Source organism: Polyodon spathula, chromosome 12 (assembly GCF_017654505.1).
Source record: "Polyodon spathula isolate WHYD16114869_AA chromosome 12, ASM1765450v1, whole genome shotgun sequence".
NCBI classification, from domain to species: Eukaryota; Metazoa; Chordata; class Actinopteri; order Acipenseriformes; family Polyodontidae; genus Polyodon; species Polyodon spathula.
In genome coordinates this window covers 33337409-33358464 of record NC_054545.1, presented here as the reverse complement: position 1 = coordinate 33358464, position 21056 = coordinate 33337409, and the positions used below count along the sequence as shown (strand labels likewise).

At 36.8% G+C, this 21056-nt stretch overlaps 2 protein-coding genes across 2 annotated transcripts; both read right to left on the bottom strand.

Annotated features, from left to right (window-relative positions):
* Positions 1-1013: 1013 nt before the first annotated feature.
* On the bottom strand, positions 1014-6636 carry LOC121325052 (E3 ubiquitin-protein ligase RNF14-like). The gene is made up of 8 exons (XM_041267365.1): positions 6218-6636; positions 5085-5246; positions 4419-4570; positions 3649-4140; positions 2877-3105; positions 2570-2742; positions 2047-2177; positions 1014-1692 (listed from the first exon to the last, which is right to left on the bottom strand). The coding sequence occupies exons 2-8, from the start codon at positions 5236-5238 to the stop codon at positions 1626-1628; spliced, it is 1398 nt and encodes a 465-aa protein (XP_041123299.1). The 5' UTR covers positions 5239-5246; positions 6218-6636; the 3' UTR covers positions 1014-1625.
* Positions 6637-7331: 695 nt separating this feature from the next.
* Positions 7332-19109, bottom strand: LOC121324400 (heat shock 70 kDa protein 4-like). The gene is made up of 19 exons (XM_041266230.1): positions 18809-19109; positions 17565-17622; positions 16948-17088; positions 16558-16680; positions 16167-16266; positions 14501-14634; positions 14111-14355; positions 13867-13943; positions 13592-13743; positions 13277-13383; positions 13048-13181; positions 12555-12736; positions 10917-11012; positions 10575-10730; positions 10147-10272; positions 9866-9973; positions 9607-9726; positions 9245-9406; positions 7332-8867 (listed from the first exon to the last, which is right to left on the bottom strand). Exons 1-19 carry the CDS (start codon positions 18913-18915, stop codon positions 8649-8651), a joined length of 2547 nt encoding a protein of 848 aa, XP_041122164.1. The 5' UTR covers positions 18916-19109; the 3' UTR covers positions 7332-8648.
* Positions 19110-21056: the final 1947 nt, after the last annotated feature.

Sequence of the window (21056 nt, the reverse complement as noted above, 5' to 3'; positions counted from 1 at the left end):
CAAATAATAAACAAAGGCTGTGTGGTAGACCATTGCTATACATGTTAGAAAAAAGCTCCTCTATAATATGTAAAGGTCCGAAATGATAAGCAGCAATAATGTAATATTTCTTCATGTATGTCTTAAAGAAATGCATTACTTCCATGTGTTAAACAGAGGTAATGATAGCACAACCACACACAAGGCAGCTAGATTACTGAACTGTCAGTCACTGCATGAACACTTTTTTCCTTATTTGTTTCACGATTTTAAATTTATACTTAAAGAAAGGGCCATGTTTATTCTGCAGTTCTAAAATTACAAAAAAATCTATGTTTACAGGGTCACACTACTTTATGTCATTCTGGTGTTTTGATTAACTTGCCTTGTTTTTAAAATGGAATAGACTAATTTAAAAAAAAATTAACAAGTGATTTCTAACTTGCACAAAAAACACAGACTTTCTATTCTTTTGACTGCAGTCATGTTGAAAGTACCCAAGACAGGACTATGCTGTTCATTAATTTCACCGTGTAACAATTTTTTATTTTTTTTTTTTGTTCCTGGGTAGTAAGTGTTATTTCCTAATTGCTTATGCCTCAAAAGTATAGAAAATGGCTATTATTCCCCACAAACTTTGCTTTTGTGACCAGGACAGGTAAATTTCAAAATATCACTATTTCCAATGAGTAAACGGGCGAATTTGTGTCTTTTCGTTCACATAAAGTCAGAAAAAAACAACATATGAATCCAAATTCACAAATTCGCCCGTTTTCTCATTGGAAATAGTGATATTTTGAAATATCACTGTCCTGGTCACAAAAGCAAAGTTTGTGGGGAATAATAGCCATTTTCTATACTTTTGAGGCACAAGCAATTAGGAAATAACACTTACTACCCAGGAACAAAAATTTTGTTACATAGTGTTTTCATCCAGCAAATATTTATTTTAAATATGCATTGTTTTCCAGTGCACATCACCAGACTGCAATACAAAAAAAAAAGGCCTTATGGTGATCATCTCATTTTAAGTGTTTTTCATTTTTAAAGTTACAAATATTTCATGTAAATGTTCATTAAAAAAACGAGTCATTTTGTTTTAAACAGGCGTGATTGCATTTAAAGGAAGAACACGACCCAAGGTGTACCAGATGATATCGCTGTCAGTTATTGTATATGAGTGTTACTTAAATAAGGATTGACAATTAAATACCTTATTTGTGTTCATTTTCATTCTTAAAAAATGAGCCAATGCAGACAGCTAAGCTGAGGTGCACCACAATATGTTTTAAGCCTCTTTTATGCCCCTTGTACATAGTGTCAGAACAGTGCAGTTTTTAATTTGCAAATACCTAAAAAAAAACAAAAAAAAACAATAGACCTTCAAAGTGTCACATTTTGGAAAGATAAATTTAAATTCCACTTCCAGCAGTTTCACATTTTGTAACATAATGTTTTACCTAAAACAATACAAAATGCAAGTGGTTCAAGCTCCAAAGTATAAGCTTTGATGACACCCGGTGTGTTTTTCCCTTAGACTACGGGAGCTATTGTTCCATTGTTTAAATTTTACACCATGTAAAGGCATGTCGCATCAGGACAGAATGGGCAGATTTCTGTGATTGCAATCCCCTTTAACTTTCATATTAGTCGTCGTCATCTTCTTCATCGCTCCAGAATGCATCATCCTCAATATCGACACCTTGAAACAACCTGACAAAGCATAAAACGTGTGTGAGCTTCACCTTCCACAGATAATCTTCTTCTGTTGAAGTTTACATTGATAGGAATATACGGCTCATAATTCCAACCTCCCTAACCACACAAAAAACAAAACAATGTTTACTGTATGGAAATAAAGCTGTATTTGTGACCAGTTAAAAAAAAAAAAAAATACACAAAAAAATGACCTAAAACTACAACAGACCATTACAAAAACAAATTAAATTGTTCTTCCAAAAAAAAAAAAAAAAAAAAAAAAAAAAGCCTTTAATGTGCGGTACAGATATTGTATTAAAAGGGCCGACATTAAAACAAATTTAAAATAAAATTCAATTATCGACTTACTGGTTAAAGCAGGGCATAGCACTATTGTTGAAATGCCCATAGGGGTTGGCCCGTGACAGCTGACACATACAAAGCCAGCAGAAGTACTGGTGGCAGTTGATGCAGGTCATCTTGTTGCAGCCATCCACCTTCTACAAAGCAAGAAGCACTTGTGAATATTAATGAACTGAACAGCACACCACTGACTGCTTTACCTGTATGGGGGACTGTGCTACCTGTGGACCTCGTCAGAGTTTGGACAACACAGTTTTACCTGGATGTGGGTACCACAGCTCTTTAACAAGTCAATTACGTGGGTGTCCGTGTCACTAAGTGAGACTGTATTACCTGTCTTACACATTTTTTAATGTATGAAAATGAAGACTAATCAGGTATTGTATTGTAGATTCCTGTTTAAATTTCCCTCCTATACAGTAGCAGACAGTAATGTATCTGGGGCTTGCAGTTGGACTGCTCCGTGCGACTTTTGCTACACAATCAGTAAAAGTGTTTCGTGTACAGATGGGGTTGGACCCTTTCTTACCTGTATGTGAGTGCCACAACGTGGACAGGCCTTGGAGTTCTTCTCAAGCCAGTCCTGGCTGTGGGACTCCTCCACTGCCTTCTGAATGACCCTCTTCCCAAAGCGTTGCTCAAGGAATTTCTTCCCCTCGTCCGTTGACCCCAGGTACTCATCACGTAGGCCGCGTAGCTGCTCTATAATACAACAGGAAACTCATAGGGGTTACCCGGGAAACCAGGCCAAAATCAGAATCTACACTACCACTGTGTACGGAAAGTCATGCTCCAGTGCATTTCAATATTATTAAAATAAAGAGACTTCCCCTGACCTGCAGTTGTGCTGCAGGGTGACACCCCATGGTAGGCCAGTTTACAGAGGGTACAGAATGCATACTGGCAACCAGAACAAATGCCCATGGTACAGCCGGGCTCCAGCATCACTGCCGTCTCGCAGACTCTCCGAGGACAGTACACCACATCCGCCATCATGTCCAAGCTGGACTGCAGTAGCAGCCGGTCGTAGCGAGCGAAGAGCTCTTCCCCTACGAGGCCCTTAACCTGAAGAGGAAGGATATTATACAGGATACCAAATACTACTGAAGCAAACCAATGGAATTTAATTTAGAAAAAAAAAAACGCATTGCAAGTTTTACTAGGAATTCTCTATTTGATACTAGTAGTGTGTACAACTGATCCACTTTTGTGGTCCATGTACACACACACACATTATATATACGTGTGTGTATATATATATATATATATATATATATATATATATATATATATATATATATATATATATATATACACACACACACACACACACACATATATATATATATATATATATATATACACACACACACACACATATATATATATATGTATATATATATATATATATATATATATATATATATGTATATATATATATATATATATATATATATATATATATATATATATATATATATATATATATATATATATATATATATATATATATATATATATATATATATATATATATATATATATATATTTTTATTTATTTTTATTTTATTTTTTTTTTTTTTAAAGCAACAATAAGAATAAGCTTACCTGTGCAGGTGTAGCCAATGAGGTGCATTTAGGCTCTGGACAGTTAAGGCACTGGACATTCCCGTCTCTGATCTGGATCTGGAAATACTCCTTGAGACAGGCCTTGCAGTACACATGCTTGCACTCTTTAAAATCCAGGCACTCAGCTCCCATCTTCTCTGAAAAGCAGATGCCACAGACATATGCCTTATTGTCGAAGGCCTTCTGCTGTTGAGTCTGATCGAAATCTAGGATCTGAGGGAGGATGCTGATCCTGGAATCTGAGTCCTGGATGGCTCTTGGGTCCAGTGATTCTTCCTTGGCATTGCTGTGAATGTCGTCAAGCTCGTTCTTTTTCTGCCTGCCTTTGGAGGGATTTTTAATTTCTAGCGGGGACTTTATATTCAGGAAAGTGAGAAGGTCTTCTTTCAGGAACTGCATCCATGAGAACAGGACCACACTTCCAACACTCTCCTGCCAGAGATCATCCAAACGCTTGCAAACGGCACTAAGCTAAAGAGAACACCATAAATCAGTCATCCCCGATTTCTATTTCTATTATAAGATCTTGTCTCTACTCCATCACTGATACAGTGTTCCTCCTTTCTTTTACATCTATCCTCAGGCATCCTTGCTTTATTTGTCAACCCATAAACACTTTTGCCTGGTTTTGCAGTTATATTTAAAAGGACTCAAGTAAGTTATTTACTGAACTAATCTGAAAAAATACAACAAACAAATCAGCAGTTTTAATTATTCCTCAGTTTAGAAAAAAATAAATAAATCCAAACCTGAATTTTGGGAAGCCATTTGCAGCTCAAGGTGAATATGGGGGAAGAGGTTGATGGATAATCTGAAGGTAACTCAAAGTTCAACACGACTGGAGGTAGAAATGACACACTGTGTTCTATCCTGTCCTTTTTCTGGGCATGCTGGTCTTCTCCTGCAATAAAGCAGAAATAAGTGAGCTCAGAGAGAGCTGTAGGCTGGAGAGTTGAGAAAACACTTCACCTTTACAACGAGCAATCGGGAATAAGGCACGCTCAAGTTGTACAAATTGCTCTTGAAAATATCAGTTAAAAAAAATAAATTCTCTCTCATCTTTGACTGAGATTACAAATATGCAGGGGTCTAACAAAGACTCAGACTGTTGATGGTTCTGGCGGACTGAAAAGGCGTGCATCTCTCCTAATATTTAGGTGAACTTTTTAATTCCCAAAATGATCATGTATCCAACTAAGTTAAATAAACAGGGTGTCATTTAATTTTGCATAGCAGTTTGAACCGTTCCAGAGCTTACTCAGACAAAGCAAACACTAAGTAACTTAGAGGAAAGGCCCAAAAAGGTGCAATGCAATAGGAGTCCATAATTATTCCAAGGTAACCAAATAAAACGCTATATCTCGCTAAAGATCCATACAATGACTAAGTAAGTACTGTACACAAGAGTAACTTACCGCTGACGAATATGATAAAGTCCTTAGGCAGCTGCAGACAGACCTGAATCTCCCCCCCTTGAGAAGACTCGGCCCTCCTAAATTCCTCCTCATGGTAGATACTCGCTAGAGCCAGAAGCTCATCCTCTTGGGCTTCTTGATCTTCCGAGGACATTTACATTCCTAAAGCCACCACAATACCAGCTCAGTTACATTCCTAAAGATACTACAATACCAGGTAAGGCTTCAGAAACATGGCAATTCCAGAAACCAACTAGATTCCATGTTTGCCTTAACAGTTCTGAGACTCTCTATTGGAAGTTGCATAGTAATTCCCTTGTACTCTGTAGAACTGTTAAACAAAGACTTTTACCGATTTTTTTGTATAAATGTGCAATTTACTAAATTTTGTATAAATGTTATCTTTTTCATAAATGTTCCTTCCACGGAGCAACATTGCCTTGAATCACTTCTCATATTTATTTTATAAACATATGTCATCACATACTGTCAGATCTTGTTGACTTAAGATTATTGAAACAAAAATTTAAACATCTGTTTGTATTTTTCCTCCAAAATGCTTAACTTGCAACTGAACACTGTGGTTCTGAACTAAAACAGTAAACCTATCTATAAAACTATATACACGTTAACTACTTACTTCCCGTCTAGAATTCGCCTCCCTAGCTATTGTAGCAGCGAGACGTTTTTACTTAGGGCAACATGTGTCTTCATTTTTATTCTGGTGTCAACACATGCATTTCAATGCACAGGAATAAAACAAATGACGGACATGCAGCAACGCTTCACAGCCAGATCAATCAAAATATATTTTACCAGATGTTAATTTTGTTTAGATTGGATTTTGAAAGGCACATCACAATACTTATGGGTCCTGTTTTGTGATAGGAATAACATTATGTAAATTAAGGAGAGGAGGGGTGCTGTCAAAAGTAAACAAAAATAAATATACCGGTGTTTATTTAAGCAACTTGAAACACTATCCATGCGGCTACCCGTACTGAACACCCTTTTTTAAAATCTGGAAAACTTAAAACAGTTTCTTGTTTTGCCCACATGCCGAACTAAATGCAGATATGATATATTATAAAAAATATTGTGAAAATGTTTTTTTTTTTTTTTTCTACTCTTACCTTGAACTTCCTCACCGAGAAGACGTGATGAACACACTGCAGTAAGGGGAGGAGCCTGCACGCTGCAAATTGGTCAAAAAAGTTGCAACACCCTCTGCAGGACTGGTCTGTGCAATTCACCGTTCTATTTCTACTGTAATGTACGCGTATTGCTGCTCAGCTCCGTCCTTGTCCAAGCTGTTCTGTGTGTCCGCTACATATTCGTCTACAACCTCTACCAATCTCCGATTAGCAGTGTATGCTCAGTTTTTTTTTCATATATATGTGCTGTTTGTATGTGGCTGCTGAAAATATTTCCATGCCCTAGTGGAAACGTATTCGACAACAAAGGTGGTTGTTTTTAACAGAAGTTGTATTTTGATTGATCATTAGGTGCCATATTGTTCCTCTCAAATTATTATACATTTCCATAACTTTGACCTGGCGACGTCGCATAATACAGGTCACATAATCTCTCACCATACTATGACAGCAAGCAAATGACGTAATAATTTGGGACAAATATAAATCAACCCTCGTTGCTATTAAGTTTTTTTTTTTTTTTAAAGCAACACACGGTGCTGAGCACGATTTTTTATTTTTATTTATTTATTTTTTTACAGAAGGAAAGTATGTAATTCTACAAGCAACATACTACTGTTTGTCGAACTTCTGTAAATCCGGTGGTGGAGACGACACGTTTCCTAGAAACTACCTATGCATAAAGTCTCAGAGCCAAGTGCTCAAATGCCCCTAATGAAATAAAACATGTTAAATGATTACATTAAACTACACATACAAACCGCCATGTACCACTGTCAATCGAATTGCTTCTTGCCCAATCTCTTCTTACATTATAACACACAATTCAATATGCCATTCTTCCTGAGGCACTGAACAAATGCAGTTTAAACGTTTTATTTTTACTACATTTTCATTGTTTGTTCAGTGTTGTAGGTCTGTGTATTTTATTTATTTATTTTTTAATATTGTGAATTTTAAACTCTGTTGATCCAATGAGAAAAAAACAATCAATAGCCCCAAAACAACACATTTTAGCTCAAGCGATTCTCCTTTCTGTGGAAAAGCAGCTCAGCATAATACAGCATTAATCAGGTAATGTGTCCATTCTGAATTGTTGTAATGATGCACTTTTATTTGAAGGGAATGATCAGTGGTACAATATAAACAATAGCACCTCTATGCTGGTTCACACTTCAAATGATGAGGGGGCAGTAGATTTAATGAAAGATTTTAACTTCAATTTCTAGAAGGATTTGTTTTTATTATACTTCACATTTGTGAAATACAAAAGCATAAATACACTGACAATAGCAAACCAGAAGCCTCAGTGAAATATCAAGAAACACTTCCACAGCTGCCATCAATCCAATGTGTTCCTCTGCAATCAAGATGAAACAGCATTCAATTCTGCAGAAAATAACCCTACAACCCCTGGATCACCCATCAAGAAGTAATCGTCAGAAAATTAAGGTTTCATATTTTAAACATTTAGGTTTAACAACATCAGTTAATCTATATGCTTGCCACAAAGAAGTATAGCCTTTACTTAGTAAATACTGTTTTACAGTAACTCATTGTTTTATAACGTATTGATTGAACAAAATCTATCTGGAAGGGACAAATCAGGCACTCAATTTTTGGACAGTAACAATACTTCCATTTCTGAGCTCAACATTGTGTCTGTGTGTGTCCAAAATAACTTGTTTTTATTCTTAAAATGCAGTTTTTGGGGTCTTACATTTTTCTACTGCTGCACTGTGTTCAGAAAATTGTATCTGCAAAACATGTCTAAAATGTATGAACCACAACAGGAATACAGCATTCAAATTATGTAACCTTTAAAATTGCAAAAGTAACTGGTTCAATATTTTTAGTAGAACAGTCAGTACTCTAAGCAGTCTTGTTTTAACTAGTATTCCTTATTTTAAATATTGTTACAAATAACAATCCCCTGTATTTAGGGGTCATTTCTGTATAGCCCACAGTGGTTATGGTTTTATAGATCTGTAAAATATTAGTGGTTTGACAATCATTAACAATTGGATTTCAAAATACTTTTAAACTGTTCCAGTTTTAAAAGGATAAAACAGAGAGTTTACATTTGTTTTATGAATTTAACGTCTGCTTGCCCAAGCCCTGCTCACACCTGTTCAACTACAATTAAAAGCACAAATACTGAAGATTACTTTTGCATATTTGAAAAAAATCAACCCTTAATTTTTAGGCAATTAGATGGACAACCTCAAATCAAACTCGTAACAAGTCAATGAGGTGATATACTGTTTGTATGTATATATGTATTTAATAAATAAATCATGCCATGATGGCAGATGACAGTATTTATTATAAAAATCAACTGCCCAAGTTATGTCAAATGATGGTCAAAAGGCTATTTCTGATGCTTGTACAATTTGGATGGTTGCAGTAGTTAGTCAATGTCCATCTCGGGCAGCTTGTTGTCTGTAGTTTCGGGGGCAGCAGGCTGGCCTTTGCTCTCTGGTGCTTTCTCATTGGAAGCTGGCGGAGTCTCTGTGTTTTCCTGTCCATTAACTGGGCCATTCTGTTCAGCTTCCTTCTGCTCCTCCTTTGGGGCCTCTACCTTTGGTTTGGGCTTCGAGACTATTGGGTTGCAGGCAGAAACCAGTTCCTGCAAGTAAGAAAAAATAAAAATAAAATGCAGCGTTGGCATAGGGATTTGGGATTACACCTAATATTAACAGACTGCAGTTGACAGAATTAATCCTACAATATCCAAGTTAATTTCCTCAAGTTATTTATGATGAAAATCAAACATTTGGTAAGGAAAGAAACAGTAGTTTAACAAGATACTTTCCATACAATAAAATTCTTCTGACATTGCAGAGAAAAAAATACATGTAATCGAAATGCAATATATGTTCCTTAATACAGCTATTATTTTTGAGCACTGGACTCCATTGCCAATATACACATACATCTACTCCCTCCTGCTACATTTTCAATATGGTACACATGTACAGATTCTGGAAGATCTTCAGTTTTTACCTTTGTTTTTCCTTGAATTTCTTTCACTTTGATGACAGGATCCTGAGTAAGACTCTGCTTGCTTTGCTGGTTCATTTTATTGTTCATCCAAGCCATAGCCTCATTTACCAACTTTTCCACTTTCTCCATATCAACTGCATCCAAGTGTTCATATTGCTCATCCTAAAATTCAGAAGTACATATAATAGTTTAATAAACCAAACAGATCTGATCAATCTATTTCAACTTATGAGCACTACTGTTTAAGCTTCATTTGAAAGAGAAGCCTATTACACATGCTACAAAAACATACATTTAGCAAGTGTTCAACCTGTTGTCTCATACTTGTCATTAGTCTGTTCTATGCAGCAACTATACCATACCTGGTTTTTGTAGGCACCAACTACTTTCAAATAATGTTGGACTCTATTTCCAAGATCATCAAAAGCCTTTGGTCTCTCTTCAGCCTCTTGACATCTCTCCTGAATTGGCTGGCCTAGTTTCTGGGGGGAGGGGGAATAAAGAAAGAAAAACAATGTAAATTAATTATTCTTTAGCTTTTTATAAGAGAGTAAAATGAAATAGTAAAAAGTTTGCATTCCCAAGACACACAACCTATCTTCTGGACAGAACCAATATTACCTTCAGTTCAGCTAGTTTGTCAATGTAAACTTGCTTCGACTGGTCTTCCCCATCTTCATACAGCCAATTTTCTGTGTCTTCCAGCTTCAAAGACAGCAAGTCCCTATCCTGAATTTACAGAAACAATTTTTAGTTCTTTCAAAAACAATACATAAGAACATAAGAATTGAATCCCATTGCATTTAGTTAAACTACTCCTTTTGGGATAGTACAGCACGGTAGTAGCAAAAGAATGAACTATGGGAGTTTGTGGAAGAAACAAAAGAAAATACAGTACTTACATCATCACTAACAAACTTCTCCAGAAGACCACTCAGCTTGTCTCTCATTTCATAGACATACTCCTCTACATTATTCTTTGCATCATTTCGTTCCTTTTCAAGTTTATCTTGCATTATCATCTTACCCTGGGGTAAACAAACCGCAGACAATTATATGAACCGTTACATAAAATTGAGCCATCGTGTCTAACCACATTAGCAGCCAGAATTTCAAGTCATGTAATTGATAAAAACTGATTGAGTATGTAGCAGAGAAATACTGATGGTTAAAAGAAGCTCCTGCAGTACTGAGTATCAGAGACTTGTCAATTACACTTTAAATAGTTGAACAACTGCCCTTTAATCTTGGTTGTTTAAAAGCTGGTTACCCCTCCAGGTAGGCTCAAACTGAATAATTCATATACAAGTATGGACTGTGAAGAAATTACCTCGTTTTCAACAAACAAGTTCAGCGTATCGTTGCTTAGTTGCCACTGTAAACTGTGTTCAATGGGAAGATCCACAGTCTTTGTTTTTACTTTCGGTTTCTTCGCTTGTGGGGGCTGATCATTTTTCTTTTCCTGTTTTGCCTCTTCTGCAGAAGTCTGAACACAAAAATAAAACACTTAGTATTTATTCTTCAGTTCAATGACTAAATGTTGAACAAATACAAAACACCACCTGAACCTACAAACTCGTAATTAACTTAATATAATATAATCTTGGTATGAACTAAACAGTTCAGAAACACACGCAGAGAGGACTAACAATGCATTGTTTTTCATAGTTACCTCCATTTCGTCGGGCTCGTTCTTTTTTTCAGTTTCTTTTTGCGGGCTTGCATCACCTTGAGATTTTTGATCCTCTTGATCTACATGCATTTTATTCTGTAACAGGCAACAGCAATCCAATATTATGGGAATCCATAAGAGCACTACATAAGTCTTTCTTCTAGATTGCTGCAAAATCTGACAGGACTTCAAAATCAAACCTGCAGTGTAATACTGGATGTAATTTTAGTAAACTCAGACCTTGTTTGTAGCACCTACTATTTCTTACCTTCAGCCTAGATTATAGGATTATCTTTAACCTTTAGTTTTATAAAATAAACTTATATCCAGTCCTGTAAAATATGATACCCTCTACTAACCAATGTACCTCTGGCATGTGTCATTTGCACATGATGCTACCAACTGAAAGGTACCAATATAAAATGATCAATACACATTTTATTACGGGTGTATGTGGCAATGTGCCCGCCCCTGTGTGTATTACATGTTGTGTGTTAATGTTGGTGTACAGTCATTGGTACACGGGATATAAATGGGTCTGTGTAACAAGTGTTTAAAATGTACATTTGTATTTAGGCACGAGGATTGCACAGCACTTCACATGCAAGTAAAAAGTCATAATATGCAAGCACGGGGAATTGCACTTTATTAATTCACGTGCAGTTGTACTGCGACTCCAAGTGAATGATTGATTAGCAGTCGAGTCTCGGTACAGCTGCATAAAAGCAGCATGTTTTCACACACTCGGGGTTGTGTGTTCGGTGAGTGGAGAACGGGATTGGAGACGGAAGTAATACGAATAGTAGTCGTAGTAAAATATCTGCTCACCGTGTTTTGTTTGGTCTGTTTTGTTTGTCTGTTTATTTTGGCGAATGTGCCGTGTACTGTTTTTGTTTGTTACAACCGTTTATTTTCTGTCTGTTCATTCATTAAATGCTGAGCGAGACCATTTGCTCAGCTCCAACAAACTCCACCTCTCTTGTTGTTTATTTCCTGTTTCTGGTCTGACGTCACCCACTCCGGCCGTCTTTGTGACAGTGTAAAACATTAAATTCAGCTCTTTAGCTTTTGGGAATTCAGTTTCACTTTTTACATGCTGTCACTTCATATAACTACCCAGTTTAACCTTGTCAAGTAAAAGAAAATCAAGGGACCATTAAAAAGCTGAAAACAACTTTCGCCAGCCTCCGAATCCAGTTTATGTTTGCGTGCGCGCTTTCTTGTTGTTTGTTTCAGGTTAACACACATGGTACAGAAAAAAAATAAATAAAATGTGCGATTACTTTAGAATAGACAGAGCAAGGTAAGAACTGTTTTTGGAATGCTAATTTAGTAAAACTGTCAAATACTGTATTAGCGCTTTCTTTCACAATTCAGATTTTCTTTGCATAGTATACAGTACCATACTTTGGTGTTTTAGACACATTGATGTACCTGCCATTGTTGATTTATAATGCCCAGACTAATAAAGCAGCTACTGTAGTAAAACTACTCCCTCTGAGAGTATCTTTTTTCATATCCGATGGACCCCTGGAACCAATTAAATTGGATATGACAGTACTATAGTTAGTATATCACAGCCCACAGAAGTACTGTTTAACAGTTAAGACAGTGCCTGTTGCCAGCAATATCAATTACCTCCTCCTCCTTTGTTTCTTGCTCAGTTTCCATTGGCTCTTCACCTTCCTCTAATTTTTGTACCTCCACAAGAGAGGCAGTTGACACACTAAACACGCCGTGTATGTTCACTCGGACTTTAACTTTAATTTTGGAGCTCTCCCCGTTAGCCTGAGGAACCACCTTCTGAATCACAAACTGACCTACACAGAAAATACATGATTAAATAGAAATGTTAATTACCACAATACATTTTTTACTTACATACTGAGATGCATCCATTAACGCCATTAGATACCAATAGTTAGAGCTATCATTTCTAATACATATTTCAAATGCATTTACATAATGCCCAAGGGGCATGTTCATTACTTTATATTTCATGTCACCCCAACACCTTTTCTTCCCTTATCCTGGGTATGGCAATAAAACAGATATGATAATTCTTAGTGGCTGAAAATGATATAGATTGGAGGATGGAAATAGAATCCTCTTCAAAAGGTTCAAACCTCACCTATAGAGGGATCTGGATAAGGCAGATCTTTAGGACAGTTGTAATACGCTTCCAAAGAAAAAGCTTCCTTTCTGTAGAAAGTTAGAACTTTGGAGAATGGTGCTGCATGATTCTTCTGGAATACTTCACAGTCACTAAAAAATAGACAGTATCAAAATCTGCCAAACCGACAACACTTTCACAAGAAAACAACATTGCAAGACTTGGTCAACGATGAGCGAGGTCCCACCTTAGTCCTTCTTCTGATGCAGAATTCCATTTCAGGGAGATTGGATAAGGAACCAGATCCGTAATGGAAAACTCTCTCACTTTGAAAGCAGGGGACAGAATTGCACACTGAATGAAAAAATAATATACAAACATTACCATACGACATACAAACAAAATTAATCTAAACTTTGTGAAACTACATAATTGACTTGGGATTTGGATATACCAATTCTGTTAAATGATGTGAAGCCCACTTAGCTCAAAACTGTAAATGGTCTCCCAAGTAACAAGGACAGGACCACCAAACTATTAACTGATACATAATACAGCCTACCTGAAGGGCACAGCCTCGAGCAACAGCCTCATCCGCGTTTAAGGTTGTACAGATTTCTTTACCAAAGAATTTGCCAATTCTTTCTTTCACAGCTGGGATTCTTGTAGCCCCGCCCACAATTTCAACAGCATAAATATCTTCTTTCTTTAGCCCTTTACATTTGGGAGGGACAAACAATACATGACTTAATATTGCTTCCATGACCTGCTTGACTTTTATACTTCCATTGACACGTTTATTAATTGCTTTAATACTCTTTTAAAAGATTAACTTACTTGTTTGTTCCAAAATGCTGCGGAGTGGAGCTTCTACTTTAGCAAAGAGTCCTGCGCACATCTCCTCAAACTGCACTCTAAAAATAAATAAAGGAACTGTAGATTATTTTAACACAAACCCACTACAGTTGTTGTTTGTTCTGAATAGACACCATAGCCTCTTGTCAATGTGTTTGTAGACTTGATTAACATTAACTAAATAATACTTCAAGGGGAGTAGTCTTGGATATCCTAATAACTGTACCTATTCAGTTTTCCAGAAACATCAATGTCATTCATGAAACATTCAATATTCAAGGGTAGATCTGAAGAATTGGCGCTCATCAGCTTCTTCAGTTTCTCACACTCCTGATAAAGCCGCAGAAGTGCTTTGATCTTTGACTTAACATCCAGTTTGTATTTTTTACTGAATTCTACACAGAAGTGATCGACTAAAACGTCATCAAAATCTTTTCCTCCCAAATGTGGATCAAAAGCCGTAGCAAGAACCTAAAAAAAAAATAAGATTTACAGGAATCATGCATTAAGGTTACAATAAACTGTTTTTACATGAAATGGCAACCAGTCTAAGTGCTCTACAACAAAATATCAATCATGCACCAAACTGTTTGCCATATAGCATTAAAATATATACCTTCAGTTTTCCTTTGTTGAAGGCACAGACTGAAACTTGATATGCCGAATGTCCCAAATCAACAAACACAACATTTCTTGGCTTTTCCTCAGGGACAGGAAGATCTTGTTTATAAATTCCATACGCCAGTGCAACTGCAATGAATACAAATCAAGAACTGGGTAAAACTACAATTTAAAACAGATGTAAACAATGAGTTATTCAAACAACCTGTATTACATCTATCTCCAGTGCATACAGAAAGTCTACACCCCCTTGAACTTTTTTCACATTTTGTTGTGTCAGTGCCTCAGTTTCATGTATTTAAATAAGGATTTTTTTCAACTTATCTACACACCATACTCTACACTGTTAAGGGGGAAAAAAGTTTTTATTGAGAAAAAGATTATATATTAAATACAAAACTGAAAGATCATAATTGGAGAAGTCTCTAGCCCCGTGAGTTAATAGTTTTTGGAAGCAGCCTTGGCAGCAATTACAGCTGAGAGTCTGTTGGGATAGGTCTCCACCAACTTTGCACACCTAGATTTGGCAATATTTGACGATTCTTCTTCACAAAACTGTTCAAGCCCTGTCAAGTTCCTTGGGGAGCGTTGATGGACAGCAATCTTCAAGGAATGCCATGAATTTGATTGGTCGGCTTTGACTGGGCCACTCAAGGACATTTACCTTTTTGTTCCTTAGCCACTCCATTGAAAATTTGGCTGTGTGCTTTGGGTCGTTGTCATGCTGAAAGGTGAACTTCCATCCCAGTTTCAGCTTTCTTGCAGAGGGCAGCAGGTTTTCCTCAAGGACTTTTCTGTACTTTGCTCCATTCATTTTACCTTCTATCCTGACAAGTGCCCCAGTCCCTGCTGATGAGAAACGTCTCCATAATGTGATGCTGCCACCACCATGCTTCACAGTAGGGATGGTATTCTTTGGGTGGTGCGCTGTGTTGGGTCTGCGCCAAACATAACGCTTTGCATTTAGGCCAAAAAAAGTTCCATTTTAGTTTCGTCAGACCACAAAACTTACTGCCACATGGCTACAGAATCTCCTGCGAGTTCTTCAAATGGGATTCATGGTGGGCTTTCTTGCATAAAGTACAGGGCAGATTTGTGGAGTGCTTGGGATACTGTTGTCACATCCACACTTTGACCAGTCTCGGTCATAAAAGTCTGTAACTCTTACAAAGTTGCCATTGGCCTCTTGGTAGCCTCTCTGATAAATCTCCTTCTTGCTCGGTCAACCAGTTTGGAGGGACGGCCTGATCTAGGCAGGGTCTTGGTGGTGCCATACACCTTCCACTTCTTAATAATCGTCTTGACTGTGTTCCAAGGGATATTCAAGGCCTTTGATATTTTTTTTGTACCCATCCCGATCTGTGCCTTTCAACAACTTTGTCTTGGAGTTCTTTTGAAAGCTCCTTGGTGCTCATGGTTGAGTCTTTGCTTTGAAAGGCACTACCCAGAAGAGGGACCCTACAGGAACTGCTGAATTTATCCTGAAATCATGTGAATCACTACAATTTAAACACCGGAGGAGGAAACTTGGTGTGCAATATATATATTATACACACACTAAAACAGCTTTCTATTTAATATATTCAATAGTGTATGAATTTATTAAGAAAGCCAGTCACAAAGCTCAGCATGCACACATCTTTTTTCAGCTTTCAGGTTACCTGCTGTGGTTTCATTCATGAGCCTCAGACAATTAAACCCTGCAATCTGAGCAGCATCTATCATCGACCTCCTCTCGGCATCTGTGTAGAAACAGGGAACCTGTGAAATAAAAAGTTACATTTAAAAAAGAAAGCTAATTGATGTTTGTTAAGCACTGCGAAGAAGTGTGGACTAGACAAACTACTTTATCATTGAAATTGGATGAGATAATCTGAAAATGAAGATTGCTAATGCTCTTATGTAAAGCACACCTCTGAAACTGCATGAAAAAAAAGTTTTGATAGTATGGTGTTCACAACATAAAAGTACTGTTAACAGACTACATTTCAATACACATCCATATGGGAGGGGCCTACATTTTAAATCAGCTGGTGAAAATGTTCAACTTACTGATATGACGCAATCTGCCACAGGTTTTTTCATTGCATTTTCTGCCGTCTCCTTTAGTTTGGTCATTAGCATTCCCACCACTTGCTCAGCACTAAAGACTTTCTCCTCCTCCATATACATCAGCTTTATGCACAAAAACAAAGACAGTAAGTCCCATGGCCTGAAAATAACTATTCAAAGGAATGACCAAAACCACCATCTCATATACAAACAGTGATATACAGTTACATTGTAATAGACAAGATTCAAGCATTCCACCTGATCCACCAGGTCACGTGTGTAAAAAACACTGTGGCAGCTCAGCTGTTTATTATTAATTACATTTTACAAAATAATTCCTCCACCTTTCTCCCTATCCCCAAAAAGATATCTTCCCCACTATTTCTTTACCTTGATGCCAGTTGTGCCTGTTGGCATTTGGGCAAGTTCATATGGAAGTTTGGCTTTTTCTGACTGAATAAAAGGGTCAGAATATGCCCGGCCAAGGAACCGTTTAAATCCATGTACTGTGTTTTTAGAATTTGAGACCACCTGGAAGAAAACAAACAATCAGCAAAAATCTAATCTAGTCTATAAACTACTTTAATGCAAAGTAGTAATAAAATATCCATCTCGGTGACTGAACAATTAACCACTTGAGACTTCAATGTTTTACTGTTTGTATGTCTATATAGCTACAGAAGTACACACAGTACCATCAGTGTACCCCAGTCCACAGAGATGTTCTGCTCCATTTAAGGGAATCAGATGTTTTTCTATATTTTAAAATTAGACTAGCTTAAAATTTGACTGAGTTGCTAAATCAATCCATGACGCACAAACACAAAACCTAACAAATCACCCACTGATAACAATTACAACTAAAACAAAAGTTCTGCCACAAGAGCAATTAGTTTTAATATGAAATAAATCAGGCATCAGGTTTGTGCTCTGCCAGCAAAACATACTTGGTGAAATATCAGCAGTAACATTTAAATCATTTAAAGGTTCATTCAATGAAGACATACCTGACTTTTAGCAGCTGCTCCAAACGAACGATTCCGTGGTCCAAATGACACAAAAGAGCTATAAAATAAAATTAAAAAAACCTATTTGAATGTAGTTATCTTTTTATGTCTTCCAGAGGTGAACCTATATAGTAGTTAGTTATTTATGCCCTGTTGTGGCTATTAATGTAGTTAGAGATTACAGCAAAATAAACTAAATCGTGACCAGGGGACCAAAATAATTTCTCCATATTATGCCACTGATCATTACTTATTTGTGTGTTTGAATACAACCATCAAAATATATCAAAACAAAGAAAAAAAAAAAGGAACACGTCAGCCAAAACAAGTTTGTTAGTAACAGGCACACATGAATGTAAAAATAAAGACCAAGACAGAGTTGTAGTCAGAAAGTTTACATACCCCTTTGTGGATGAAGAAAAAAAAAGTTACAAGAAACTAGATGTCTACAATTCTCAGCAATATTTTTGCAAAAACTCAAAAAATGTTTTCAAAAGCATTCATACCCTTTGATGCTATGCTAGTATTGTCTACAAGGTGCTAGAAATTCCAATACGATAATGCATAACCTAATTCTATCTAAAGAAAATACAATCTAGAAGCACAGTACTAAATGTTCCAGTACCAACACTTTTTCTTCTGAATTTCTCTCACTTCAGTCAAAGAGTGCAGAATGAAACCAAAGAGGGCATAAGTGTAGAAAGACGGACCAACGTAAAACGGTACTAGTACATTCTTTCCATTGGGTAAGACCAGAATTCCAATTCCCTCAGCTGACCTGTCTTTCCACACCGATCCACCAACCACTCAGGTGAATAGGCTACCGACTGGACATTAAAAACACGCAAGTCGTTAAATTATATTATCCAAGGTGCAGAAGGCCCCTGGATGTAGTTTGTTTTTTACTAAATCGACCGGTTGTTATAATTAAGCAAAGAAAACGGTGTATTTTTGGTTTACAGTTATCTTTTTTTAAAAATAGACTGTTAGTTTAATAGACTGTTACTTGTACCCTTTATAATGTTATACTAAGTATCTGCAGCGGCGTGACAGGACAGGCTGGCATTATGCACACAGAAAACGCTGCATTCACGTGTGTATTCTTCGTTCTTTCTTCCCTTCCTTATCTCCGACACAGGCCTCATAGATGTCATACATTGACTGTAATACATAACCATTCGGAGTCCCGTTTGAAAACCTAGATTTATTGTACAACAGTAACTGTGTTTTGTGGATATACTCACGGTGTGCTACGATCGCTGTACTCGTTCGCTACGGTCTCAATCCCTCCGGCCCTGGCTACCGCAACACAGCAGCTCTGGTAGCCGACATCAATCCCCACCACTGACATCTTTTAAGAATCGACAAAAAATAACTATCTTAAAACACCAAAACGTTTCTTGGTGTTTATAATAAATTGGTGAGTATAAAAATTAAGCACGGTTTAAACCAGAATTAACAAAAGAACAAAAGTTGATTTATTCCCTCTACCAGTAAATTAACGGCACCTTCTCGCATTGAAAGCCGGCTGGTGAATGTAGTGTGTCTCTCTCACACAACGAAATCTCACCAGGGGTGTCTTGATATCGCGAGTTTTAAATTCTTCCAGACGTCTCTAGATGTTTCTGAACCTTCTAAGCGTGTTCCAGCCGTTTAATAGATATCGCGAGTTTTAAATTCCTCCAGACATCTCTAGGTGTGTCTGAACCTTCTAAGCGTGTTCAAGCCATTTTAATAGGAAGGGGAAGGAGTCTGTTATGTTTTAAATGTCTGCTTTTCTGATGTGTGTGTCTATATATATATATATATATATATATATATATATATATATATATATATATATATATATATATATTAGGGTGTTCAGTTAACAATATGAACTGAGTATATTTAAACGACCACTACTTTTGATGTCCGTACAGGCAGTCCCATTTATAATTAATGACAGATTGTACATGACTACTTTAAGTTCACTGTGTTGTGTGTATGTGTGTGTGTGTGTGTGTGTGTGTGTGTGTGTATGTGTGTATATATATATATATATATATATATATATATATATATATATATATATATATATATATATATGTGTGTGTGTGTGTGTCTATATATATGTGTAGACACACACACACATCAGAAAAAGCTGACATTTAAAACAAAATAGACTACTTTCATAGTGGACCACCATCACAAAGCGTTTTACAGAGGTAGGCTGTGAACAGTGCATTATATGCCGAGTCACTTAGAATAGGACCTCGGTTTTACGTCTCATCTGAAGGACGGTAATTTGCAATTTAGACACTAGAATAGAGCAGAGGTCTACAGCTCTGGGGCCTGATTTATCAAACTTGGCGTAAATTTGATTCTAATTTTGAGCGTACGATCAAACCCATAAATCTCAGTACGCAAGACAAAAATGGGATTTATCAAATTGGCGTACGCCACACCTACGCACGATTAAATTGATAAATCACTCATCCTATAAATGTGCACACATGGGCGCTTCAATTCCCCGCCCTCAATTAGCCTTACATGGTGCATAAATAGTGGTATATTTCGAAGTGACAATGAACATCCTAATAAAGAAAGAAGAAAATGTTCTAAATCAGCAATGGCAGGTGCACAGCTAAGGAAAACCAAGAAATGCAATTTTACAGAGTGAGACTGGGGTTATGTTAAGCGAGGTAGAGGCTCAAAAGTCCTCTCTTTCGTCAGCTTAAGTTGTGGCCTGTCAAACAAACACAAATATGTTGCTTGGCAGGAGGTCACCGCTGCTGTAAACTCAGTGAGTTCTGAGAGCCGGACTCTGACCGAAATAAAAAAGAAATTGTCCAACATGAAGGTTGTGGGTAAAAGGCACATTGTAGCTACAAAAACTAGTATGCGAACTACAGGAGTCAAAACATTAAATGTGTTCATCATGTTATTGTTTGGATGTGCATCGTCGTAATTATATTAACCGTATGCTGTTTATTACAGTCTGGTTATCCACTTGTGCTGATGCAGGTATATGTTAATATGTTTATTCTGACATTAAGAGCAATAAAACAATAGCCCTTGAATAACTATTGTACAAACGCCCAATATTTTATTTTAATTAACAAAAGATGTTTCAAGCAGGCAATATCACATTTCAGCCACTTTAAGTAGCGTAAGGGTGGTCAGAAATTTGCGTAGAGGTACGCTCTTTTCCACGTCAAATTGAAATTTGATAAATCACACAGTTTGCGCACAGATCTGTTGATAAATGAGCCACCTGGTCCTGGAGAGCCCAGATCATGCAGGGTTTTTTTTAGGTGCCTTTACACCATCAATGGCTAAAGATCCAGAACACATGTTAATCTGGACTAATTAACCCAATAATTGGTTCAATTGGGTAACTGAGACAGATCGGTTGAAACAAAAACCAATAGACCCAGTAGAATAGAGCAATAATTAATTTGTACAATAAATTACAACAGATTCAGATACTTAAGAATTCAGCTGAAGAAT

Excerpts from the sequence above, each read along its gene's own strand:
- LOC121325052 (XM_041267365.1), bottom strand. The coding sequence starts at position 5,238 with ATGTCCTCGGAAGATCAAGAAGCCCAAGAGGATGAGCTTCTGGCTCTA. Across the intron at positions 4,571-5,084 it reads CTTTATCATATTCGTCAGCG|GAGAAGACCAGCATGCCCAG; the intron begins GTAAGTTACTCT and ends GCTTTATTGCAG. Across the intron at positions 4,141-4,418 it reads AATGGCTTCCCAAAATTCAG|CTTAGTGCCGTTTGCAAGCG; the intron begins GTTTGGATTTAT and ends TGTTCTCTTTAG.
- LOC121324400 (XM_041266230.1), bottom strand. The coding sequence starts at position 18,915 with ATGTCAGTGGTGGGGATTGATGTCGGCTACCAGAGCTGCTGTGTTGCG. Across the intron at positions 13,744-13,866 it reads CAGCATTTTGGAACAAACAA|GGCTAAAGAAAGAAGATATT; the intron begins GTAAGTTAATCT and ends CCAAATGTAAAG. Across the intron at positions 11,013-12,554 it reads AAGAAACAAAGGAGGAGGAG|AATAAAATGCATGTAGATCA; the intron begins GTAATTGATATT and ends TGCCTGTTACAG.